At 35.8% G+C, this 21,764-nt stretch overlaps 1 protein-coding gene across 1 annotated transcript in view; it reads left to right on the plus strand.

The window, feature by feature from the left end:
- The window catches only part of LOC105473677 (potassium voltage-gated channel subfamily H member 5), a 345,797-nt gene that overhangs the window by 224,065 nt on the left and 99,968 nt on the right, over window positions 1-21,764 (plus strand). Inside the window, exon 9 of the mRNA XM_011727592.3 lies at window positions 18,060-18,312. Coding sequence (XP_011725894.1) covers window positions 18,060-18,312 — 253 coding nt within the window. The remainder of the gene's footprint in view (window positions 1-18,059; window positions 18,313-21,764) is intronic.

Here is a 21,764-nt window from a genome sequence, read left to right on the forward strand (position 1 = left end):
TCTACTAAAAATACAAAAAACTAGCCGGGCGTGGTGGCGGGCACCTGTAGTCCCAGCTACTCGGAGGCTGAGGCAGGAGAATGGCGTAAACCCGGGAGGCGGAGCTTGCAGTGAGCCGAGATCGGGCCACTGCACTCCAGCCTGGGTGACACAGCGAGACTCCGTCTCAAAAAAAAAAAAAAAAAAAGAAAAAAAAAAAAAAAAAAAGAGAAAGAGGACTTTAAATTCATCCAGACCATGGGTCTGTTATTAACCTTCGTAAAATAGAGATAATAGTATTTGCATTGTATGGTTTTTGAAAGGATTAAAAATTTGGTGTTCTTTTTTATTTCTTTTAATGTCTGAACCAACTGTATCTATGAAAATGATTGATAACATACATTATATGGATTGTACATTTGGTGTCCAGGTTTAGGACTCTAACTGGCCCTGGTCCTAAATATTTTCTTTTCTTTTTCTAAAAAGCTTTTTTTTTTTTTTTTTTTTCATTTTACATAGTACACTTAAGTCCTGATACATTTTTGAGAATTTTTATGTGAGGTTTGAGGGTTAGGTTCAGGTTAAACTTTTTTGTTTGTTTGTTTTTTGCTAAATGATGTCTAGTTTCTCCAGCACAATTGGTTGAAAGACTGTCTTTCCTCTGTTAAAATGCTTTTGCTCCTTGGTAAAAAAATTAGCTGAGCATATCTGTGTTGGTATATTTCTGGGTTTTCTATCCTGTTCCATCAATCCATGTGTCTGTCCTTCTGTCAATATCATGCTGTCTTAATTGCTATAGTTATAAAGTATGCCTAACATTGGATAGAGTGATTTCCCCTACTTTGTTCCTTTTTCAGTGGTGTTAGGTCTTCTAGGTGTAGTGCCTTAATGTATGAATTTTAGAATAAGCGTATCAGTATCTACAAAGAAAATTTTCTGGGACTTTTATAAGAGTTGCATAAATGTAAAGGTTAATTTAGGGACAATTCACATATTTCCTATTTTAGGCCTTTCAATTTATTAACATGGTGTATCTCTCTACTAATTTAGGTGTTCCTTGATTTCTTTCATCAATTTCATGAAATGTTGTAGTTTTTAAGATACAGCTCCTGTCCATATTTTATTACATTTATACCTAAGTATTTCATTTTCTGTGGACTCACTGAAAATGTTATTGTGTTTTTAACTTTGGTTTCCATATGTTCATCATTATGCTTTAGCTTTTTGAATATTTCTTTGGCATTAGGCTGTGGTCTATGGTTTTTCCTTACCATCAGCACATTCACCTCCAGGCACATTTCTATCAATTCGCTGTCTTTGATCTGCCATGGGCAGAAAGTAGATCATGTTTGCAGGATTTGAGACTGATAGAATTATTCGAGGCTTTAAGAGATGCTCGAGGGCCTCTTTTACATATAAAACCTGCACACTCTGTGACAGCTTTTTTGCTACTCATGGATATTTTTACTTATTCTGATATTCATGGCTATTTTTATGGATAATGAAAATTATGTCTGAATAAATAATATTGCTGACATGCCTAGGTTTTCAGCTCTGAAGACATTGGTGACAGACAGCAATGTAAATAATACATAAACTAAAATTCAAGTTAGGGCTTATTGCCCTAAAGCCCCTTTAAATAATGTCAACATAATATGCTCTTTCAAAAAGGTGATAGTTTGATGTCTAACATGTAGAATACTGATGAGCTTTAAAGGCATTTCTTAAAGTTAAAAAAATATATTTCCCCTCTGTTTACAAAATGGGCTCATGCAAATAAGAAAAGTTTGCTAATTTTTGGTCCTACCATTTTAGTTACTATGATAGCATATACATTACTAAGTAAACAACTAGCAGTGTTTACTGTTCTGTTTTGAAGTCTCATCAATAGCACTGATACAAACTTAGCTAAGATAATGTACCCTATATTTAATTATAGAAATTCATTATCATGTACGCTTTATTTAAGAAAAGCTTTTTTTTTTTTTTTTTTGATATGATTGTTGGCTGCATGTGTCATCTTTTGAAAAGTGTCTTTCATGTCCTTTGCCCACTTTTTTACGGGGTTGTTTGCTTTTTTTTTCTTGCAAATTTAAGAAGATACCATCACACAGCAGTCAGAATGGTTGTTATTAAAAAGTCAAAAAATAACAAATGCTGGTGAGGTTGTGGAGAGAAAGGAACTCTTATACACTGTTGGTGGGAGTGTAAATTAGTTCAACCATCATGGAAGACAGTGCGGTAATTCCTCAAAGACCTAAAAACAGAAATATCATTTGACCCAGTAATCCCATTACTGGGTATATACCCCAAAGAATATAAATTTGACCCAGTAATCCCATTACTGGGTACACACCCCAAAGAGTATAAATCATTCCATTATGAAGACACATGCATGTATATGTTCACTGTCACTATTCACAATAGCAAAGGCATGGAATTAACCTAAATATCCATCAATGATAGATTGAATAAAGAAAATGTGGTACATGTACACCATGAAATACTATGCAACCATAAAAAAGAATGAGATCATGTCTTTTTCAAGGACATAGATGGAGCTCAGGGCCATTGTCCTGAGCAAACTAAGGCAGAAACAGAAAACCAAATACTGCATGTTCTCACTTACAAGGGAGAGCTAAATGACGAGAACACATGGACACATAGAGGTGCACACCACACACTGAGGCCTAGTGGAATATGGAGGGTGAGAAAAGGGAGAGGATCAGGAAAAATAACTAATGGGTAGTTAGTTAGGCTTAATACTGGCTGATGAAATAATCTGCACAACAAACCCCTGCTGCACTCCAGCCTGGGCGACAGAGCGAGACTCCGTCTCAAAAAAAAAAAAAAAAAAAAAAAAAAGTACCTACAAAGAACTCAAACAGATTTACAAGAAAAAAACAACCCCATCAAAAAGTGGGCAAAGAATATGAAAGACACTTCTCAAAAGAAGACACTTATGCAGCCAACAGACACATGAAAAAATGCTCATCATCACTGGCCAACAGAGAAATGCAAATCAAAATCACAATGAGATACCATCTCACACCAGTTAGAATGGCAATCATTAAAAAATCAGGAAACAACAGGTGCTGGAGAGGGTGTGGAGAAAGAGGAACACTTTTACACTGTTGGTGGAACTATAAACTAGTTCAACCATTGTGGAAAACAGTGTGGTGATTCCTCAAGGATCTAAAACTAGAAATACCATTTGACCCAGCCATCCCATTACTGGGTATATATTCCAAAGGATTATAAATCATGCTGCTATAAAGACACATGCACACATATGTTTATTGCGGCACTATTCACAATAGCAAAGACTTTGACTCAACCCAAATGTCCATCAATGACAGACTGGATTAAGAAAATGTGGCACATATACACCATGGAATACTATGCAGCCCTAAAAAAGGATGAGTTTGTGTCCTTTGTAGGGACATGGATGCAGCTGGAAACCATCATTCTCAGCAAACTGTCGCAAGAACAGAAAACCAAACACTGCATGTTCTCACTCATAGGTGGGAATTGAACAATGAGATCACTTGGACACAGGAAGGGGAACATCACACACCAGGGCCTGTCATGGGGTGGGGGGAGTGGGGAGGGATAGCATTAGGAGATATACCTAATGTAAATGACGAGTTAATGGGTGCAGCACACCAACATGGCATATGTATACATATGTAACAAACCTTTATATTTATTATGGTGCGTATGTTGTTTCTTATATATTATTTATGCATGTATTACTGCCATGGAAAATTCTAGGCAGCATACTTGTGCATCTAAATATTTAAATACCTATACTTTTTTTTATCTATTTCAGTGGTTCCAGAGGACTAAATTCCTGAGGCAAACTTTACTTATAGTGAAAAGTTTAATTTACCAGAAAGCTCAGTCAAATATTGCTATCCTATTTCAACTATAAGTAATAATGTAATAGGCTTTACTCAATGAAAACATATTGATGAGGGTCTGCTTTGATAAATGTCAGCATATTGAGAATGTGAAAGGAAGAGCTTGTGCTCTTTGAAAGATTTCTGATTTTATTGTACATAGTCATTTTACCCATACATACACTGATACACGCTGATATATATACATGTATACATACACACATTGATATACATATATAAATCTATAACCTATGAAAATGTTAGTGTTGTGAAAAAATGTTTCAATATGACTTCAATTGCTGAAATATATTTTTATTTATCTTGTTTACACTTAATTTCCCAACCTTTTCAATATAACTTTGTAGCTGTTATTTTATGTATACTTGATTTTTAAAAATCTATATGCACACACACACATGAATATACACATATATGGTATATAAGAATATGTATGTATGTATCTGAATATTTATATATATATTCTTTTATATCATCAGCTCGCAAAATCTTTTTGGATTTAGATGTAATATAAAAAATATAACCAATCGATATATTCTTTGCTTCATTTAATACTCTGTGACCTATTTGACTACCTTTACTTTCTACAGTTGGGGTTTTGTGTGTGTGTATATGTCTTAAATTGTATAAATAATTTGGGAAGACAGCTTACTTTACTTTGCTGTCTCTGTTGGAAGACTGGTAGATTTAAACATCAACTTTCAAAATCACAGTCATTCTAAGAAATAATTTATTTGGCAACTAATTCTGTTTCACGTATTTATTTTTTCTCTTTAAATACTACCTGTTTGTTTAATAAGTAACTTTGTTTTTAATGTAAACTTTTTTTCACCATTAAGGTATAATTTACAAACAAAAATTGCATATATTTTAGGTATACAGTGTGATGTTTTGATATATGTATATATAATGAACCAATCACTACAATCAAACTAACATTTATTACCTCATACAGTTATCCATTTTGTGTGTGTGTGGTGAGAATATTTAAATATTTCTTTTTAAACTAAACTGTTTAAAGTAAATTTTAAAAATTGAGATATTATACAATACTGAAAAGTGAACAAATTATATTATAAATAAATAGTGTGATAAAATTTCACAAAGTGGACACATGTATAGCCAGGATATTAAAACCTTATTATCAGAACCCCAGAAGTCCATCTCCCATGTCTTCTTCAGAAATTAGCCAACTCTGGCCCTCAAGAATAATGTAAACCTTGACCTTCAGCACCAGAAATGAGTTTTGCATTTTTGAACTTTATATAAATGTAGAGTATACTCTTTTGTATCAAGCTCTTTTTCAGTCAACATTATGTTGTTGACATCCACGGATTTATGCTATGTATACTTGTTACTTCTTTCATTCTCATTGCTGAAAAGCGGTCCATTGTATGACTGTGCCACAACGTATTAATATTTATCTATTTCAACGTTAATGAATCTTTGAGTAATTTTCAGTTTGGAGCTATTATGAATAGTGCTGCTATATATACTGTAGTTCACAAGATTTGCTGCATATATATAGACGTTTCTGTTGCATATACAGCTACAAGTGAAATTCTTGGGTCTCAGAATATATGCATGTCCAACTGTTACAATATAGTCAGATAATTTTCCGAAGCAGTGGTGCCAGTTCACTCCCACTTGGTATGAGGTGGCTTATTCTTTCTTTTTTCTTTTTCTTTTTCTTTTTTTTCTTTTTGGGATAGAGTCTCGCGTTGTTGCCCAGGCTGGAGTACAGTGGCGTGAATTTGGTTCACTGCAACCTCCACCTCCCAGGTTCAGGTGATTATCCTACCTCAGCCTCCCGGGTAGCTAGGACTGCAGGCGCCTGCCACCACACCTGGCTAATTTTTGTATTTTTAGTAGAGATAGGGTTTCACCATGTTGGCCAGGCTGGTCTCGAGCTCCTGACCGACTCACTCTTTTAAAGATGAGAACATGACTTGTCATAGGGGACTAAACAAATCATGGCCAGTAGAAAAAAATATTGGTTTTTTTTTCTGGGCAGTAAATACACTTAAAAGTATATTTCCAATTTTAGAAAATACTTTCACAGGTGTGTAAAAGTACTGTTATTTAGTCAAATATCTGCACGTAAGACAGTAAAGACATGAGATTAAGAGCAAAGCACAGTAGAAACTCTAAATTTCATCAAAGTCCTGTCTTGGAAAGTTAGTGGCCCAAGACATTTACTGCCTAACAAGTTAAAAAATCGTAACAATTGCTGTTTGTTGTTATTGCAAAACTAAGATTGTGAAAAACCTGGTAGAATTGGTTCCCTACGTTTTTGAAACAAAAACTTTAGGTCTCATATTTATGTATGAAGTCTAGTCACAGGAAATTTATCTCTAAAGTGAAACCAATGAAGTTTAACCTATAATCCTTCACAGTCTTTTATTGCTCAATATGACCTTTTATTTTTAAATAATGGAAGTTAATTTGGTTTGGTTTTATTCACTACATTGTTCCTGGGTTAATTCCTTGGAGGTTTTGACATCCCTAGAGATTGTCAGATTGACATCCAGAGAGCAACTTCCTTTTGCTTGGCATGACTGCATGACTGCCTGGTTATACTTTTTATTTCCTTTAAATGTAAAGGTGAGCTTTCTTTTCTTCCCAAGAAATGAATGACAATTAAATTCCTGTGAGGAGCTACCTGAGCTCCTCATTCCCAGGAAGGATTGTAAAAATATTTTATGGGCAAATGTCACTTGCCTGACTCCCTCCACTGGCTTTCACTGACTTAATAATACCAGCTCCATTAGATTCATAAAGAGAGATTAATTAACAGTGCATAACTTAATTGTGTCAAAAGAAGGAGGGATTTGGTGGTAGCTTCAATGTCTATCAAAATGTCATGAATGCATTTATTCCTTTGTCCTAAAAATAGGGGTATCATTTAGACTTATTCATTATTATTAAAAATAGCTGATACTGAATTATTCCTGAAGAAGGATTTTATAGATAATCAATACAATAACTTAGAGAAGTAAGAGACCTCAAGAGGAAGCCTTGTTTAGTTTACTGCCTTCAGGCACTTAAAGTGAAATTATCCTCATTATCCCCATTTGCACATTAGAAATATGTTATAGCTTCATTAATAGTGTTGAATCTGTGAACACTGAGCTAGAGGGTAGTGGTAGTAGAGTAACTTCACTAAGACTAAAGCTCTCCCAGATTCTGCCTCATTACACTATACAATTCTAGTTTTGTTTCAGGTGAAATTGGCTATTCCTCTTTCAAATGCATTTGAAGATTAAAGACAGAGATTATTAAGAACATGTAACATACTCTCATACACAGTTGGTTAGAGTGTAATTTGGTATACCTTTTCTAGGAAGCAGTTTGGCAAGAGCCTTAAAGATGTTTTTGTATTTTACCAACTAATTTTACTTCTAAAAATCTGTGCTTAGACAATCTGAAATAGGTACAAGGGTATTTGTTGTAACTTGATTTATGAAAGGGAAAACTGGAAGTCTTGATATCCAATTATAATGTAATGGTTAAATTAATTGTGCCATGAATATTTGATGGGATATTGTATAAGGATTGCAATTTGGTTTTAAAATATGTATTTCATAGCATAGGAATTGATTATAATGTGATAATGAGTCATTATAGCAAGAAATAAAATGGTAGAGTTTAAAGTTTTATAACAATGGTATCTACACATAGATCAGTGTAAATAATGGAAGAGTTTTTTCCTCTTTATGACTTATTTTCCATATTTTATATAATGAATATTAAAAAGCATTTTAAGTATATTCAAAGAACGAATGAGAAAATAAAGGCTTCTTTCTTTGACTCTTTCTAGTCAACCATTTCCTTAGAGGATTTTGGTTTAATTTATTGCCTTCTCTGTTAATTATTATATTTAGACTCCCTTATCTTCTAAGGTTTTGTGACATTATTGATACCATAGTGGATGAAAGTGATTGAGGGAAGGGACCCAAGGAAATAACATTTATCAAATGCTAACCTCTGGCTCAGGTCGTTTTCATGTATACAATAAAACTTGTGTTTCAAATAAGACGTCTTCTTCTGGGTGAGTAGTAATGGGATATAAACAACAGTGAATCCTTTGTCTTTATCAACATATTCAAGTATGTGATACATTTGTTGGAGCTGAAATTAAAAAGTGCTTAAAGATGGAAATAAAGTGGCAATGAAATTTAGGCTGTTCTATGGCAGTGGCGGGGCATTTATGGCTTCCTAATAAATAAACTATAGATTTTATCAATTGGACCTTAAATAATTTTCAAAAATCAACATTTTTATTTTTTTTTAGTACGGAGAACCAGAAAACATGAGAAGATACCAGATATTATATTTTTTTCCTGGTTGAGCTTCACAAAGGAGCATAGCTTAATAGCTGGAACTCAAGAGTTTGGAGTTTTGCTAGTAATTTGTTGAGAGGACCTGAGGAAGTCACATAACCTTTATGAGACACATTTGCTTTATCTGTAAAATGGCAGTGAACTAGGAAAAGTGACTTTTCAAACCATGCCTAATTGGATGCTTCAGGGGAGCAGGCACAATAAAAGTTTTTGCGGATAGATCTGGAGGGCCTGCATAGTACTGGGCACATAACTAACACATAACCGGTGCTCAATAACTATGAGCTGAATGAATGACTGAATGTGCCCTAAGCAATGCTGCCTGGGAGTCTGCCTTTCCAGCAAAGTTTCTCTCAGCATAATTCTGCTTATATCTAATTTATATGTTGGGCATAAATTAATGTGTTCATTAAAAAAAGTAAAGAATGATTTTATGGTTGAAATCAAGTTTGAAATATCTATTGATAATTCTGTGCTACTATTTCTGGTTATTATTTAAAAACAACAACAACAAATTACAACACCTCTTGCTCTCATTTTCTTCTATGTATTACTAAATTCTATGAGACAGCTGTGTCTATACTGTATTCATGGTAGAAAGAAGGATAATCTGTGCTTTGACAGATAAATCAGTGATGACTAGACAGACAAAGGGAAGATGGGACATGCCAGTAAAAAGGAAAAGCATGTGTGAAGGCAAAGAGTCATGGGAAAACATGGCAAGCTTAGAGTGGTGAAAAAGGTGGTGTGACTGGAAGGCAGGGTTGGAGGATGGTAGTAAGATTGGAGCAGGATCCCACCATAAAGAGCCCTGCATGCTTGGTTAGGACTTTGGCTGTAGTTGGTGGGGAAGCAAGCCATCAGATATTTTAAGAAAACAGAGATGACATGATAATATTTGTGTTTCACTAAGAGTTCTGTAGTCCCAATGTTGAGGTTAGATCTTTGGAGTTGAGAATACTTGCTAAGATACCTCTTGACTTTGGGTTGAGTGAATATCATAAATAATTCAAAAAGGTTTTCTTTTTCAGACCATGACATTCATTTTTTTCCCCAGGGTTGTTTTGCAGAATTCTGAAAAATGGTTTCTTACATACTACTATTGTTACAGGACCCCAACATTTACCCAAAGATAGCCGTTGGGTCAGGGTTTCTGCACTATAGTCCCTTCTGTGGTCGCCAGAAATATGTTACAGGAAAGGGGTCCTGATTCAGACCCCAAGAGAGGGTTCTTGGATCCCATGCAAGAAAGAATTCAGGGCGAGTCCACAGTACAAACTTCGACTTATTAAGCAACTTTATTAAGAACGTAAAGGAGTAAAAAAATGGCTACTTCATAGACAGAGCAGCCCTGAGGGCTGCTGATTGCCCATTTTTATGTTTATTTCTTGATGATATTCTAAACAAGGGGCAGATTATTCATGCTTCCCCTTTTATATATAGAGTAACTTCCTGAAGTTGACATCGCATTTGTAAATTGTCATGGCACTGATGGGAGTGTAGCAGTAAGGATGACCAGAGGTCACTCTTGTGGCCATCATGGTTTTGGTAAGATTTAGCCAGGTTCTTTACTGCAACCTATTTTATCAGAAAGGTCTTTATGACCTGTATCTTGTGCCAACCTCTTATCTTATCCTGTGACTTAGAATGGCTTAACTCTCTGGGAGTGCAGCCTAGTAGGTCTCAGCCTCATTTTACCCAGCTCCTATTCAAGATGGAGTTGTTCTGGTTCACATCCCTCTGACATTTCCCACCTCCATTTTGTAAGAACCCTTAATCATAAGGGTTGCAGAGGGATGAAGATCCATCTTCTGTAATGTCTTCAGGCTTAATAGGGGTGATGATATTCCTGCCTAACTATTAGGGTCTCTTGTGATTGGGGTAAAGAGGAACTTAGTTAGAAAGCATCAGTATGGTGAGGGCCATTTATAACTCTTGAGTTTTGACAAGAGGTGATATCTGGAAGATTGATAAGTGTTTAGTTTAAGAAAACATTCAGTAAGCTTGTTCCTTATTCCTACACAAAGACTGTAACAGTAATATATTCCACAAGAACAAAACAAAATAAAGTTATTCCAGGTAAACTAAATTAGAAGACTTTTCATGAACTAGGCAACTGTTGGAACTAAGCTGATATGGGGTTGTTAGCTGATTGTAATATGCCCAGAATTAGAATACTGATCCAGGTTTTTATATTTCCCATCCCTCTTGTTTCTTCTAAACAGCAGTCAGAGATCATTGGTTGGTTCACAGGAATAAGTGGGGTTAGCCTAAATTGCAGAAACAAACTTAAAAACAACTGATGAGACTAGAATTTAATAACAAGTGTACCATAGTTCTTGAAAAATACTATTTCTCTCTCCAGTTTCTCATTTTTACTAAAGACAAATTATGGTAAGACTGATTTGCTTTATTATACTTGGCCTGATAACTTGTATAAAGTTCAGCAAGAATAATTATTTTTCACATAGGCTTCTTAATTGGCTTTGATGGAACTCTGTTTCATAAGGAATCTCATATAAGAGTTTTTTAAAGCCAAACCCTGCCATGGGTTTGTACCCTCAAATACCTATGAGTTGGGTAAATTCCTCTTCTTTTGAAGTTCCAAGATAACTTGGGGCTCCTGGACCTGTGAGAAAGTGACATTCTTTACTTACCATAGGTCAGAAACCCTGTACAGGGACTGTGTAGGCAAGATATGAGGCTAGTTCCCCAAAGGGCTTTTATTGGCTCTACAAGTCAAGTTTGATTCCTTAAAGGAAAGCACACCATTCCAGCCAAAGTCTTGGTAAAATAACCAGTTTCTCCAGTTGTGTCCTGTTACGGAAGAAAACAGATTCTTACTGCACTTAAGCAAATAACTATATTGCCGTAAGTTAAGAATACTCATAACTAGTTTCCAAATTCTGGAGAAATCAGGTAGAGAGAAACAAATATGTTCCACATTTTGTTCACAGCAGTATACTTTGCTCAATTGCTACAAATAAATAGCTCAAAAGAAAAGTTTCCTTGACTCTGAAAAAACAAAGGATCAGCAACGTTTTAAGCAAAGTTAAAAAGTTTTCTATTAGTTCAGTTAATTCAGTTAACTCCTGTTCTGTTTGATATTCATGAACATTCCAGCTCTTCACGAGAGTTCTGAAAGTTATTTTCTCTATTCTAATGTTACAATTTCCAGTTATTAGAAACCTGCATTTAAGAACACCTGCTAGAGTTCTATAGTTGATTATAAACCACTTTCTAAAGAGGATTAAAACAAGACAGCAGTTGACTGTGGATGATAAAAAGTTTTAGGACAGTCACTATTAAAGCCACAATTGATAAGGACCTTTGGTTACTTCTGTGACATGCAAAGTTTTACAATAACAATTAGAATTATTATAATTATATTTATTAATAACATACACTAAGTCATATTAGAATTATAGGAGTTTCCCATAACTTTAGAACATATACCAGTAACATATTTATGCAAATATAGTCCAAAGAAAGCAAAACACCATTTCACATTTGATAATGCTTCCTGTATGATTTTTATACCAAAAAAGCCAAATTTCACCTTTATAATAATGTACTATTAATGTTAAACTGAAATTTTAAATAAAACTTTATAGACATATTTACTCAATTTTAATGTTTAACCATAAGGTTAGATTCTTATAAACCTTTTATAACCCTTTATATTTTTTTGTAAAACAGCAGATCAGTGCTCTAAGAAAAACCTGTTGTGCTTCTATTCCAATGTCTAATTTACCGAAAAACTGAATAATACCTCCTTAACTTTAGCCAATATATTTACACACAGAATCCTTTACAATTACTTTTTATAAACCTTCCACAACCTGTTTAAATCTTTAGCTTTATTCTATCTAACTTAAAACAATTCTTTAACCCCTTATGCAAAAAGAATCCACATTCCCAGGCCTTCTTATAATCTTTTAGCAAGAGTGCATTCTACTTTCCTTACACACCTTACATGTAAAACTGTATCTTCACTAGTCTCAATTACATGTTATGTTGTTAACTTTTAGTGACTTTTACTTTTGGTGAAAACCTTGGTTGGTAAGCAGTTTTAATCATGTACTAGGTGTGGAGCCTAGCCTGAGATATACCAGGCAGAAATGCAGATAAGAGCCAACTCTCCAGCATAGCTAGGGGTCGTGACTAAGTCCACATGTCCCCAGGCCTTACCTTACTTAAGAAAGCAAGTTGTACAGTAAGAGTTATAGTGGCATTTTATTAAGCATTTAGCAGGCCTAACAACCTTTGAATTGCACAACATTTTTTTGCATAAATTCCCTTTCACAAATCCTTTCACTTACACAGATCATCTGAGACATTCTTGGACTTTCTGACTTGCTCTAAACATCCCTCCTTTTAAACAACCAGTCATTTTACTTTAGGACAAGAATTTACGAGACAAGATCTTTTTTTATATAAAATCTCTTTCTTTATAATTTGTATAGCTTGGGGGCATGGTGCCCCCAAGGTCTTATCTATATGATGCCCCCAGGTCTTATCTGTAATCTAATGACTTTGAGGTAGGTAAATGGAACAATTTTTAAAAGTTAAAGAAGCAGTGTATGACCTTAGCAAACTTAGGCATTTAGCAAACTTAATATCTGACCTGCATAATTTAGACTAAATGTTTTTATTTTATCAATAATTTTAAAAACTTTTTATTTTGCAAAGATTACTAAAGTTACATGAACTAAAAGGCATTACAGTTTTTTATTTTGCTTTCAAAATATTTAAGTGCTTATTTTTGTTTCAGCCAATTAATTAGAGCTCTTTTATATAAACATTACACACAACACATATATAGCTACACAGAAAGACAGAAGGTTACTACAGTAGTTATAAGATTTTTCATTTGCCAGTTTCTAAGTTTCTTACTTGGGTTACTGGGTTTAGGTTCATGGGTTTTTTTTTTGGCAGAGTCTAATCCAGCCTCTGACTTGGAGTTCAACATGTGGTCTCTGGGCAAGATGGTCACCCTGAGTAATAGAAATGATGAGAAAGGGAAAGGAGAGACAGAAAAACATTGCCTGTGGCAGGGTGGAGAAGGCGAAATGTTCAGGGAGGTCAGAGAAAGGCCCGCCCATTGCAGCAACACTGAAAAGTTCAGGCAGCTGCTTCTCGGTAGCAAAGGGATCTTTTCCAGCAATCCTGTCAACTCTTAAGTTGCCCCTTTCAGGGAGGAAAAACCTCCCCATAACCCTCAATCCTGTACATTCCTAACCCTGTCACCCACAGCCATCAGCAAAGAGTGCAAGGCAGATTAATCCAAAGAGACTAGCAGTTAGCATCCCATAGTGCCAAACCGGTTCTTAGCTGAGAGGGACTTTACCGAGAGGGGCCTCTAACCCCCTAAATCTTAGAAGGGACTCTAGCCCTCCTAAGTTGGGCCTCTAACCCAAGGTCAGTCAAGCCTCATTGCCTTTTATTAAGAGGGGCCTCCAACCCACTCTGTCTTAGGAGAGACTCTAGCTCCCCTAAGTTGAGCCTGCAACCCAATCTCATTCTTTATCTGCGTACCCCACCACTTACCCAAAGTCATCCAATCAGTGCTGTGGTCTGTTTCCTTTGGGGGATGGTGGTTTCTTCAGTATCATCCCTTCTGTAGTTCACCAGAAATATGTTACAGGACCCCAACACTTACCCAAAGGTAGCGGTTGGGTCAGGGTTTCTGCACTATAGTCCCTTCTGTGGTTGCCAGAAATAGGTTACAGGAAGGAGGTCCCGATCCAGACCCCAAGAGAGGGTTCTTGGATCTCACACAGGAGAGAATTCAGGTCAAGTCCACAGTACAAAGTGAAAGCAAGTTTATTAAGAAAGTAAAGGAATAAAAGAATGGCTATTCCATAGAGCAGACCTGAGGGCTGCTGGTTGCCCATTTTTATGGTTATTTCTTGACGATATGCTAAACAAGAGGTGGATTATTCATGCCTCCCCTTTTTAGACCATATTGGGTATCTTTCTGACATTGCCATGGCATTCGTAAACTGTCATGGCGCTGATGGGAGTGTAGCAGTGAGGACAATCAGAGGTCATTCCGTGGCCATTTTGATTTTGGTAGACCGCTTCTTTACTGCAACCTGTTTTATCAGCAAGGTCTTTATGACCTGTATCTTGTGCCGACTTCCTATCTCATCCTGTGACTTAGAATGACTTAACTGTCTGGAAATGCAGCCCAGTAGCTTTCAGCCTCATTTCACCCAGCACCTATTCATGACGGAGTTGTTCTGGTTCACATGCCTCTGACACCATAGCTCTTACAAAGAAAATTTATTGCTCATCTTAATGAAGAGTCTACTTTAATTTATTAATATTTTGTTGCAAAGAGGGGAGAAACAACTCTGATAACAAACAAAAGTCACTTTTAACCTAAATATTTTCTTCTGAAATATAATTTTAATTGTTTGTAACTATGAAATCCTCATTAGGAAACCTACCTACAATAAATTGGATTCAAGGCAGAATGCATGGAAACTGAGACCAGTGGGCCAGGTGTGAGAGTCGTCTTGAATGATAATTTTACTCCATCGCTTAAAACCAAGTTTTGCCTTGGCTAAGACAGTTATTAACCTTTCATTTCCAGAGTAAATAACAAGATACTTATATTTTGATGACAAAAACATCATGTAACACACATGCTCTATCTAAGGTTGGGGAAGGAAGGCGCTTGCCAGTGGGTGTGACTTTGGTTGATCTATTTTAGCATTTAGTTTTACCTTGTCACTTTTTGATATCTGGATATAAATAGATACCATCAATGAAAATAATAAATCAATTAGTGTCATATGTTAAGTGAAACAAAGAAGGAAAGATACTCATAATGTAATAAAATCCTCTTTTCACATGCCAATAAACAGAGAATATTGCAAATATTGGAAGATTTCATTTGCAACATGAATCCTGAAAAACATTATTAAAAGGAAATAACATGACTATTACCAAAATGAATAGAAAACAGTGAAAGCCCTATATGGTAAATGCATTGAAATAGAGCAGTCTATTTTTCCATTAAGGTATTCAGTGTAATGTTTGTGTATGTGTGTATGTATTTAATGTTTTTTGTTCTTCTAGAGCTAATTTCATTTTCAACTTGGAAAAAAATATTAACCTTAATCAGTGCTTAAAATATCTTCAGGTTTGTGCTGAAATATTTTCTTAATTCTGTCTGGAAAACTATCAAACTGCCCAGATGAAGACTTCAGACAGAGTGGAAAGTGAAAAAAGCAAATTGTTTTTGTAGAGAGTTTATGCAACAATAAACTCTGTAGGAGGACAGATGTTCCGTAGTAATAGTAAGAGCTAGTATTTCCTCTGCCCTTGCTATGTGCCAGGCTATACTAGGCTCAATTCATGCCCTGTCATTTAATTTCTGCAATAAGCCTAAGATATAAGCACTATCGTTATTCCCATTTCACAGATGAGGTTTAGAGGAATTAAATAAGGTGCTCCAGGTTACAAAGGTTGTGATAGTTTTGAACCCAGACTGACATCCTCTTGAGCCTGATCTTTTTCGCTGCCTCTAAGTAAAGACTCACAGGCAGCACATGCTTCTGTGTCACTCTGACCACGCCCCTATCATTCCACTTCTTTCATTGTATTGCAGTTGTCCCTTTACACACCCACCTCCCACACTTTCTGGTTAGCTCCCCTGAGGCAAACACAGTGTTTTACTTATCCTTCTAGTTCTGAGGATTTAGCATAGTGATGTGACCCTTGTGGAAGCTCAGTAAGTGCCTGTGGAATGACTAATATATTGTCCAAAGTTACTAAAGGTTTATATGTTAAAGAAAACATTGCCTTGTTATATACAATAACTGATGTGAAAACAGTGTCAATTACTTTTAAAGCTGTGTTAGGCATTCCTTTCCTCAAAGATCAGATTTTTCAGAAAGGTGGGTGAGCAGATTGCTGCTGCCTATAGGAATTTCAGGGAGTATGAAAAAAACCCAGAGATGATTAAATAATGTGAAATGTATGTACAGTATTAAGAAAGGTTAAGAGAAGGGATACTGAAAGCCTAAGTTAATTAATGGTTTTTACATTAATGATGGGCTTGTCTTCTCTACAGGGAAGCAACCCATTTTTCATTGATAGTGACCCCCAAATAAAAGGAATAGTCCTGGCTAACACGGTGAAACCCCGTCTCTGCTAAAAATACAAAAAAATTAGCCGGGCGTGGTGGCATGCGCCTGTAGTTCTAGCTACTCGGGAGGCTGAGGCAGGAGAATGGCGTGAACCCAGGAGGGCGAGCTTGCAGTGAGCGGAGATCCCGCCGCTGCACTCCAGCCTTGGCGACAGAGTGAGACTCCGTCTCAAAAAAAAAAAAAAAAAAAAAAAGAAAAAGAAAAAAAGGAATAGTCAGACATTTTCAAGCCTTAGGAAACGTTTTAAAGCTTAAAATGCAATTAGTAGAGCAAAGAAAATGATTTCATATGTATTAAAATATTATGCAGTATTACTTAACGGGGTAAATCAATTTAGCTTCAGCTTTGAGGGATTGAAATCCGATCAAAGAAAACCATTTCTGGTTATAAGGAATAGTTTACAAAGGGGGTTTGAGGAGCATTCTAAATGAGTTTGCACTTGCATCCTTAAAATGGGTGGTATTAACTTCCGCAATCACGTCTTGCTCCACGATGTTCTGATTAAATATGATGATAATGTCCATTTTAATCTGGGTCTTTAATCACCCTGTCAGAAAGCTGTAGCCAATAAAAGCTCTCTACTCCTTGCTGTATAAGCATACTTCTGCCATTTGCTTCCTCTTTTAAAGGATGCCTAAAGCTTGAATTCTACTACCTGCAGCAGTGTTCAGAAGTCAAAGACCAGAATGAACAAGGACTGCCATACAAAATAACATGCCCACCCTGCCAGCACTGACATTTCCAACCACCCAAGCCTTACAGAAGGCTGGTCAATACCCTTGGCCCTCCCTGGACATGAATTTATTTATAAAAGGAATACCTTCAGAGTGAAGAAAATATATCAAGCGTGGAGTTAGTCTGCCAGTGCCAGTATGTCAAGTTGCCAGGGTGCTTTTGTTGATTTTGTTTTCTGAAAGCTGTCTAGCATGAATCCACCTCCAATGTGGAATTTTGATTTAGTTATAAAAAATTCTGAAACATCTGCTAGATTAAAATGAATGTTCATGCCCTATTTTACTTGACTCTTTGATGAAATGATATTAACTTTTTTCTGAGACTCTTCCTGACCACCTCAAAATTGTTTTGTTTTTGTTTTGAGGCAAGGTCTTGCTCTGTCGCTCAGGGCTGGAGTGCAGTGGCACGATCTTGGCTCACTGCAATCTCTGTCTCTTGGGATAAGGTGATTCTCTTACTTCAGCCTCCCAAGTAGCTGGAACTACAGGCGTGCACCACCACGGCCAGCTAATTTTTTTTGTCTTTTTGTAGAGACAGGGTTCCCCATGTTGCCCAGGCTGGTCTCAAACTACTGAGCTCAAGTGATCCACCCTCCTTGGCCTCCCAAAGTGCTGGGATTACAGGAGTGAGCCACCTTGCCTGGCCAAGGTGTTCTTTCTGAGGGGAGAGCTATACTCTTCTCAAAGCATTTACTACATGGTTCTGCATTGTCATGGTCCATGTGCTCATCAGTCCATCTCAGTGGATTATTACCTCCTTGAGAGCAGAGCTGTGTCTTGTTCCCTTTGCCTTCCCAGTACCTAGCAGGGTGTGTAGCAGACATAGTCATAGTCAATAAATATTTGTTGGATGATTTTTTTTTTTTCTGAAGCGGCCCTTTTCTCTTTCCTTTTCACTTATTCATCTCTCACCTTCTTTAGGTCCTCTCCATCTGTCCCAAGGACATGAGAGCTGATATCTGTGTTCATCTAAACCGGAAGGTTTTTAATGAACATCCTGCTTTTCGATTGGCCAGCGATGGGTGTCTGCGTGCCTTGGCAGTAGAGTTCCAAACCATTCACTGTGCTCCTGGGGACCTCATTTACCACGCTGGAGAAAGTGTGGATGCCCTCTGCTTTGTGGTGTCGGGATCCTTGGAAGTCATCCAGGATGATGAGGTGGTGGCTATTTTAGGTACTGTGAACTTTCCTAATGTAGTAGCAAATGCGTAGTAACAGTTTGAGATATTTTACTTCTCGCATTTTTAAAGAGAAGTTTCCTTTGTTTGGTAACTTTGGAAATTGGGTCACTAATGAGATGTGAATCTTAATGAAAACTAATAATGCTATTTCAGCAGAGAACATTAGTATCAGTCACAGCCTAATGGGCTGAGTTTGATTAAACTTTCTTTGGCAACAGTAGGACAGTACCTTTTAGACTAAAGGTGGTCACAGCCTAACGTGCCTTGTAGCTCCGTGCTAGTAAGTGTGAAAATGGCTTGTGGAATGATTGACATGGTAGTGATGTAGGGTGTTAGTTTCAGAAGGGCAATAGAACCTGTCTAGTTCAACCCTTTTCTTTAGATAGGAGCCAAGGGAGGCTCAGAGAAGCTTAGTGACTTTCCCGATTAGTAAATGATTGGAGGCTTGAATATAGATCATTTTACCCCAAAACTTTCTCCCTCATCACAGTCAACCTAAGTAGTGAGCTGAAAGTGTGGAGGAGGTTAATGAGTCTGGCCTTTTATAGCAGAGTGATCACAGTATAGGTAAATTAAATTTAGGTTTATAAAGCTGGTTCTGTCCATCTATATTAATAGGCCATAAAAATTATTTGGCTAATCATAAATTCATTTTAAAATTTAGAGCATTTTAGAACTTAGAATTCAGTAGATAGTTGTACTAACCACAACCACAACAATAAAAGGGCAGTAACAGTATATATAAGTGATAAAATAAAAAAATGTTGCGTGTTTGGGGACAGTGTAGGATATACAGCTTGGCAAAAAAAAAAAATTTCCAAATGACCTTTTAGATCATTTTCTGCTCAAATATCTGCAGCAGGTTCCTGAAATGCACAGATATAAAAGGAAGTAATAATAAGGTCAGAGGAGAATCATTTCTTGTTTTTTTTTTTTTTATCAGGTAAAATAAGTTAGAATTGCAGAATGTCGACTTCATTTTGATCACATTTTTCATGGCTTGTGTCTCATGAAAAATGAGCTCAATTTTTAAACTATTGGATTTTCAGCTACCGAGGTCAACCTACCATAGCTTGAATGCCACTTATTCTCAAAAGTAAAAGATTAACTGATAGACTTTAAAAACTACAAAAGCAAAATCCACCACAATATAATGAAAAACTGACTTCAAAAATACCATTACTTGAAAAATATAGAATTGAGAATGGAAAAGCAATGACCCTTCATAGGAAAACAGGTTCTGTAAAAATTGTGAGTTCTAGAAAATGGCTCAGGGCTGCAAATGACTGAATACCAAGGTTTGTAAGCTTTTCCTCAACCGCATATAAATAATATTAGAATTACAGTTAGATTTCTTCTAGGAACCATCTTTATTTTTTTCAAGAAGAAAATACAACAGTTTAGAGTCAACATTCTCGGTATGTTTAATGCTCATTAGTGCTTGTTCTGCTTTGTTTACTGGAGTATAAAGGAGATACAAATAACCCTTCATAAAAAGTTGTACATTTCACCAGAACAATCCTTTGTGGTAAAATGAAGCATATTTACACTACAGCCATTCTTGTTTGCTTAAAGAAGAGGATAAAATACAAGGCCAAAGCAAATATATTTTATTTTCCTGAATGTCCACGTCAGTGGTGGTTAGGAAAAAAATATCGAATGTATTGCATGAAAATGAGTACCCTCATGATAAATTACCTCAGCTGTAGAATCATTATCATTTGCTTTGTCCCGTTTTCTTTATTATAACTTCACTTGGGTAACTCCTTTTCTTAAAGAAGGTTGGAGAAAACCCTGAGTACAGTGCCTCTGGCCTGGGTCTGCTAAAATGAGACAGTTTGCTCAGTGAGACCGACAAAATGCATTTTCCTTTCATTTTAAAATAAAATGGTAACTTGTTTTGCCCAATGACACAGTAAAAATGAACACAGGACCCCCGGGTATTGGACCCATCTCATCATATATCTGTCACATTTTATTATTTTGAATGTGTGCTTTTTGTTCTCTCTCCTCAAAAATCTTGGAATTCAGAGACTTTTTACATCTTGTGCTTAATGATTCAAATTATAGAGACAGCTCTCTGGCTGCCTTTCTTATGTCTATAGGCTCTGAAAAAGACTAGTTCTTTCAAAAGTCCATCAGATCAGGAGTTTTTGTTTGTTTGTTTAACATACAAAATGCTTTAATAATGTTTTAAGAAAGGAGGAGGAAAATAGTAACTTACCAGCACTATTTTTTCCTGATTCTCCTCTTCTTCCTCTTCTTCTTCTCCTCCTCCTCCTCTTTCTTCTCATTTTTGATAGTTTAATTTTGAAATAATTGCATGCTTAATGAAAAGTTGCAAAAATTATCAGGGTGTGAAGGGATTATGTGTATATAAAATATTAAATATATATAGTATTAAATATATATAATCCCTTCACACCCTGATATATATGTGTGTGTATATATAAGTTGTGTGTGTGTGTGTATATATACACACACACATATATCTAACAAGATATATATGTATATCTTTAAGTTCTGCTTTATTAAGTTGATTCGGTCTTTATAACTTTATGTATTTTTTAAATCTTTTTGATTTGTCCTGGTACTGAGAGTGGCAAGTTAACGTATCTTATTATCTAACATATCTTATTATTATTCATGCATTTTATCTATGTCTCCTTGCATCTCTTGTAGTTTATGCTATATAACATTTGCTGCTGTGTTATTTGGTGTACAGATTATTTATGATTGTTATGTCGTAATTGTCAACTGTGGCCTTTGGCATTGAAATATGCCAAAAGCCATCATGTTTAATACTCTTTGCCTTTAATCTTGCAAGGGTCAGAGAGGAACAAAATCTCTACATCCCTCACATCTGAGGACACCTCACAAAAATGGGAACTTGCCTAAATTAGTCTGATAGGAGAAATAAGAAGGCCTTGCTATCTCTTCCACTGATTCATTTGCCAGTTAAAAGGTAGAGAAGGGAGGTTATTTTAAAATTAATTAGAATCTCTGAATCCAAAAACAGGTGCAGTTTCATCTTTTTGGATTCTTGCCACTAAACAGTCTCTTGATAGGCACATAATTCTTTAGTGTGTCAAAAGTGCTAAGGAGTTTAATGAATAAGTTCTGAAGCATAACTAATTAATGGAAAGATAAAAAATTTAGTCAACAAATAACCTCCTTTAACACTGGAGGATGGCTTCAAGATGTTTTTCTAAATAGGGCATATGAATATAATTGCAGTTCATGTCTTTTTTCAATTTGAAGTTCTTTCAGTTCCTACACCTCCACCTTTTTTTTTGACCTTCCCACTTTTTATAAAACACAAAGAATTCCAAATTAAGTTCATGATGCATACATAATATTTTATATTCTTTAATGTCATATTCCTTTTTAGTTCCTACCCTATAATTACTTAATGTGAACAGATTTGTTGGTATGGCTGAAATAG

Source organism: Macaca nemestrina, chromosome 7 (assembly GCF_043159975.1).
Source record: "Macaca nemestrina isolate mMacNem1 chromosome 7, mMacNem.hap1, whole genome shotgun sequence".
NCBI lineage: Eukaryota > Metazoa > Chordata > Mammalia > Primates > Cercopithecidae > Macaca > Macaca nemestrina.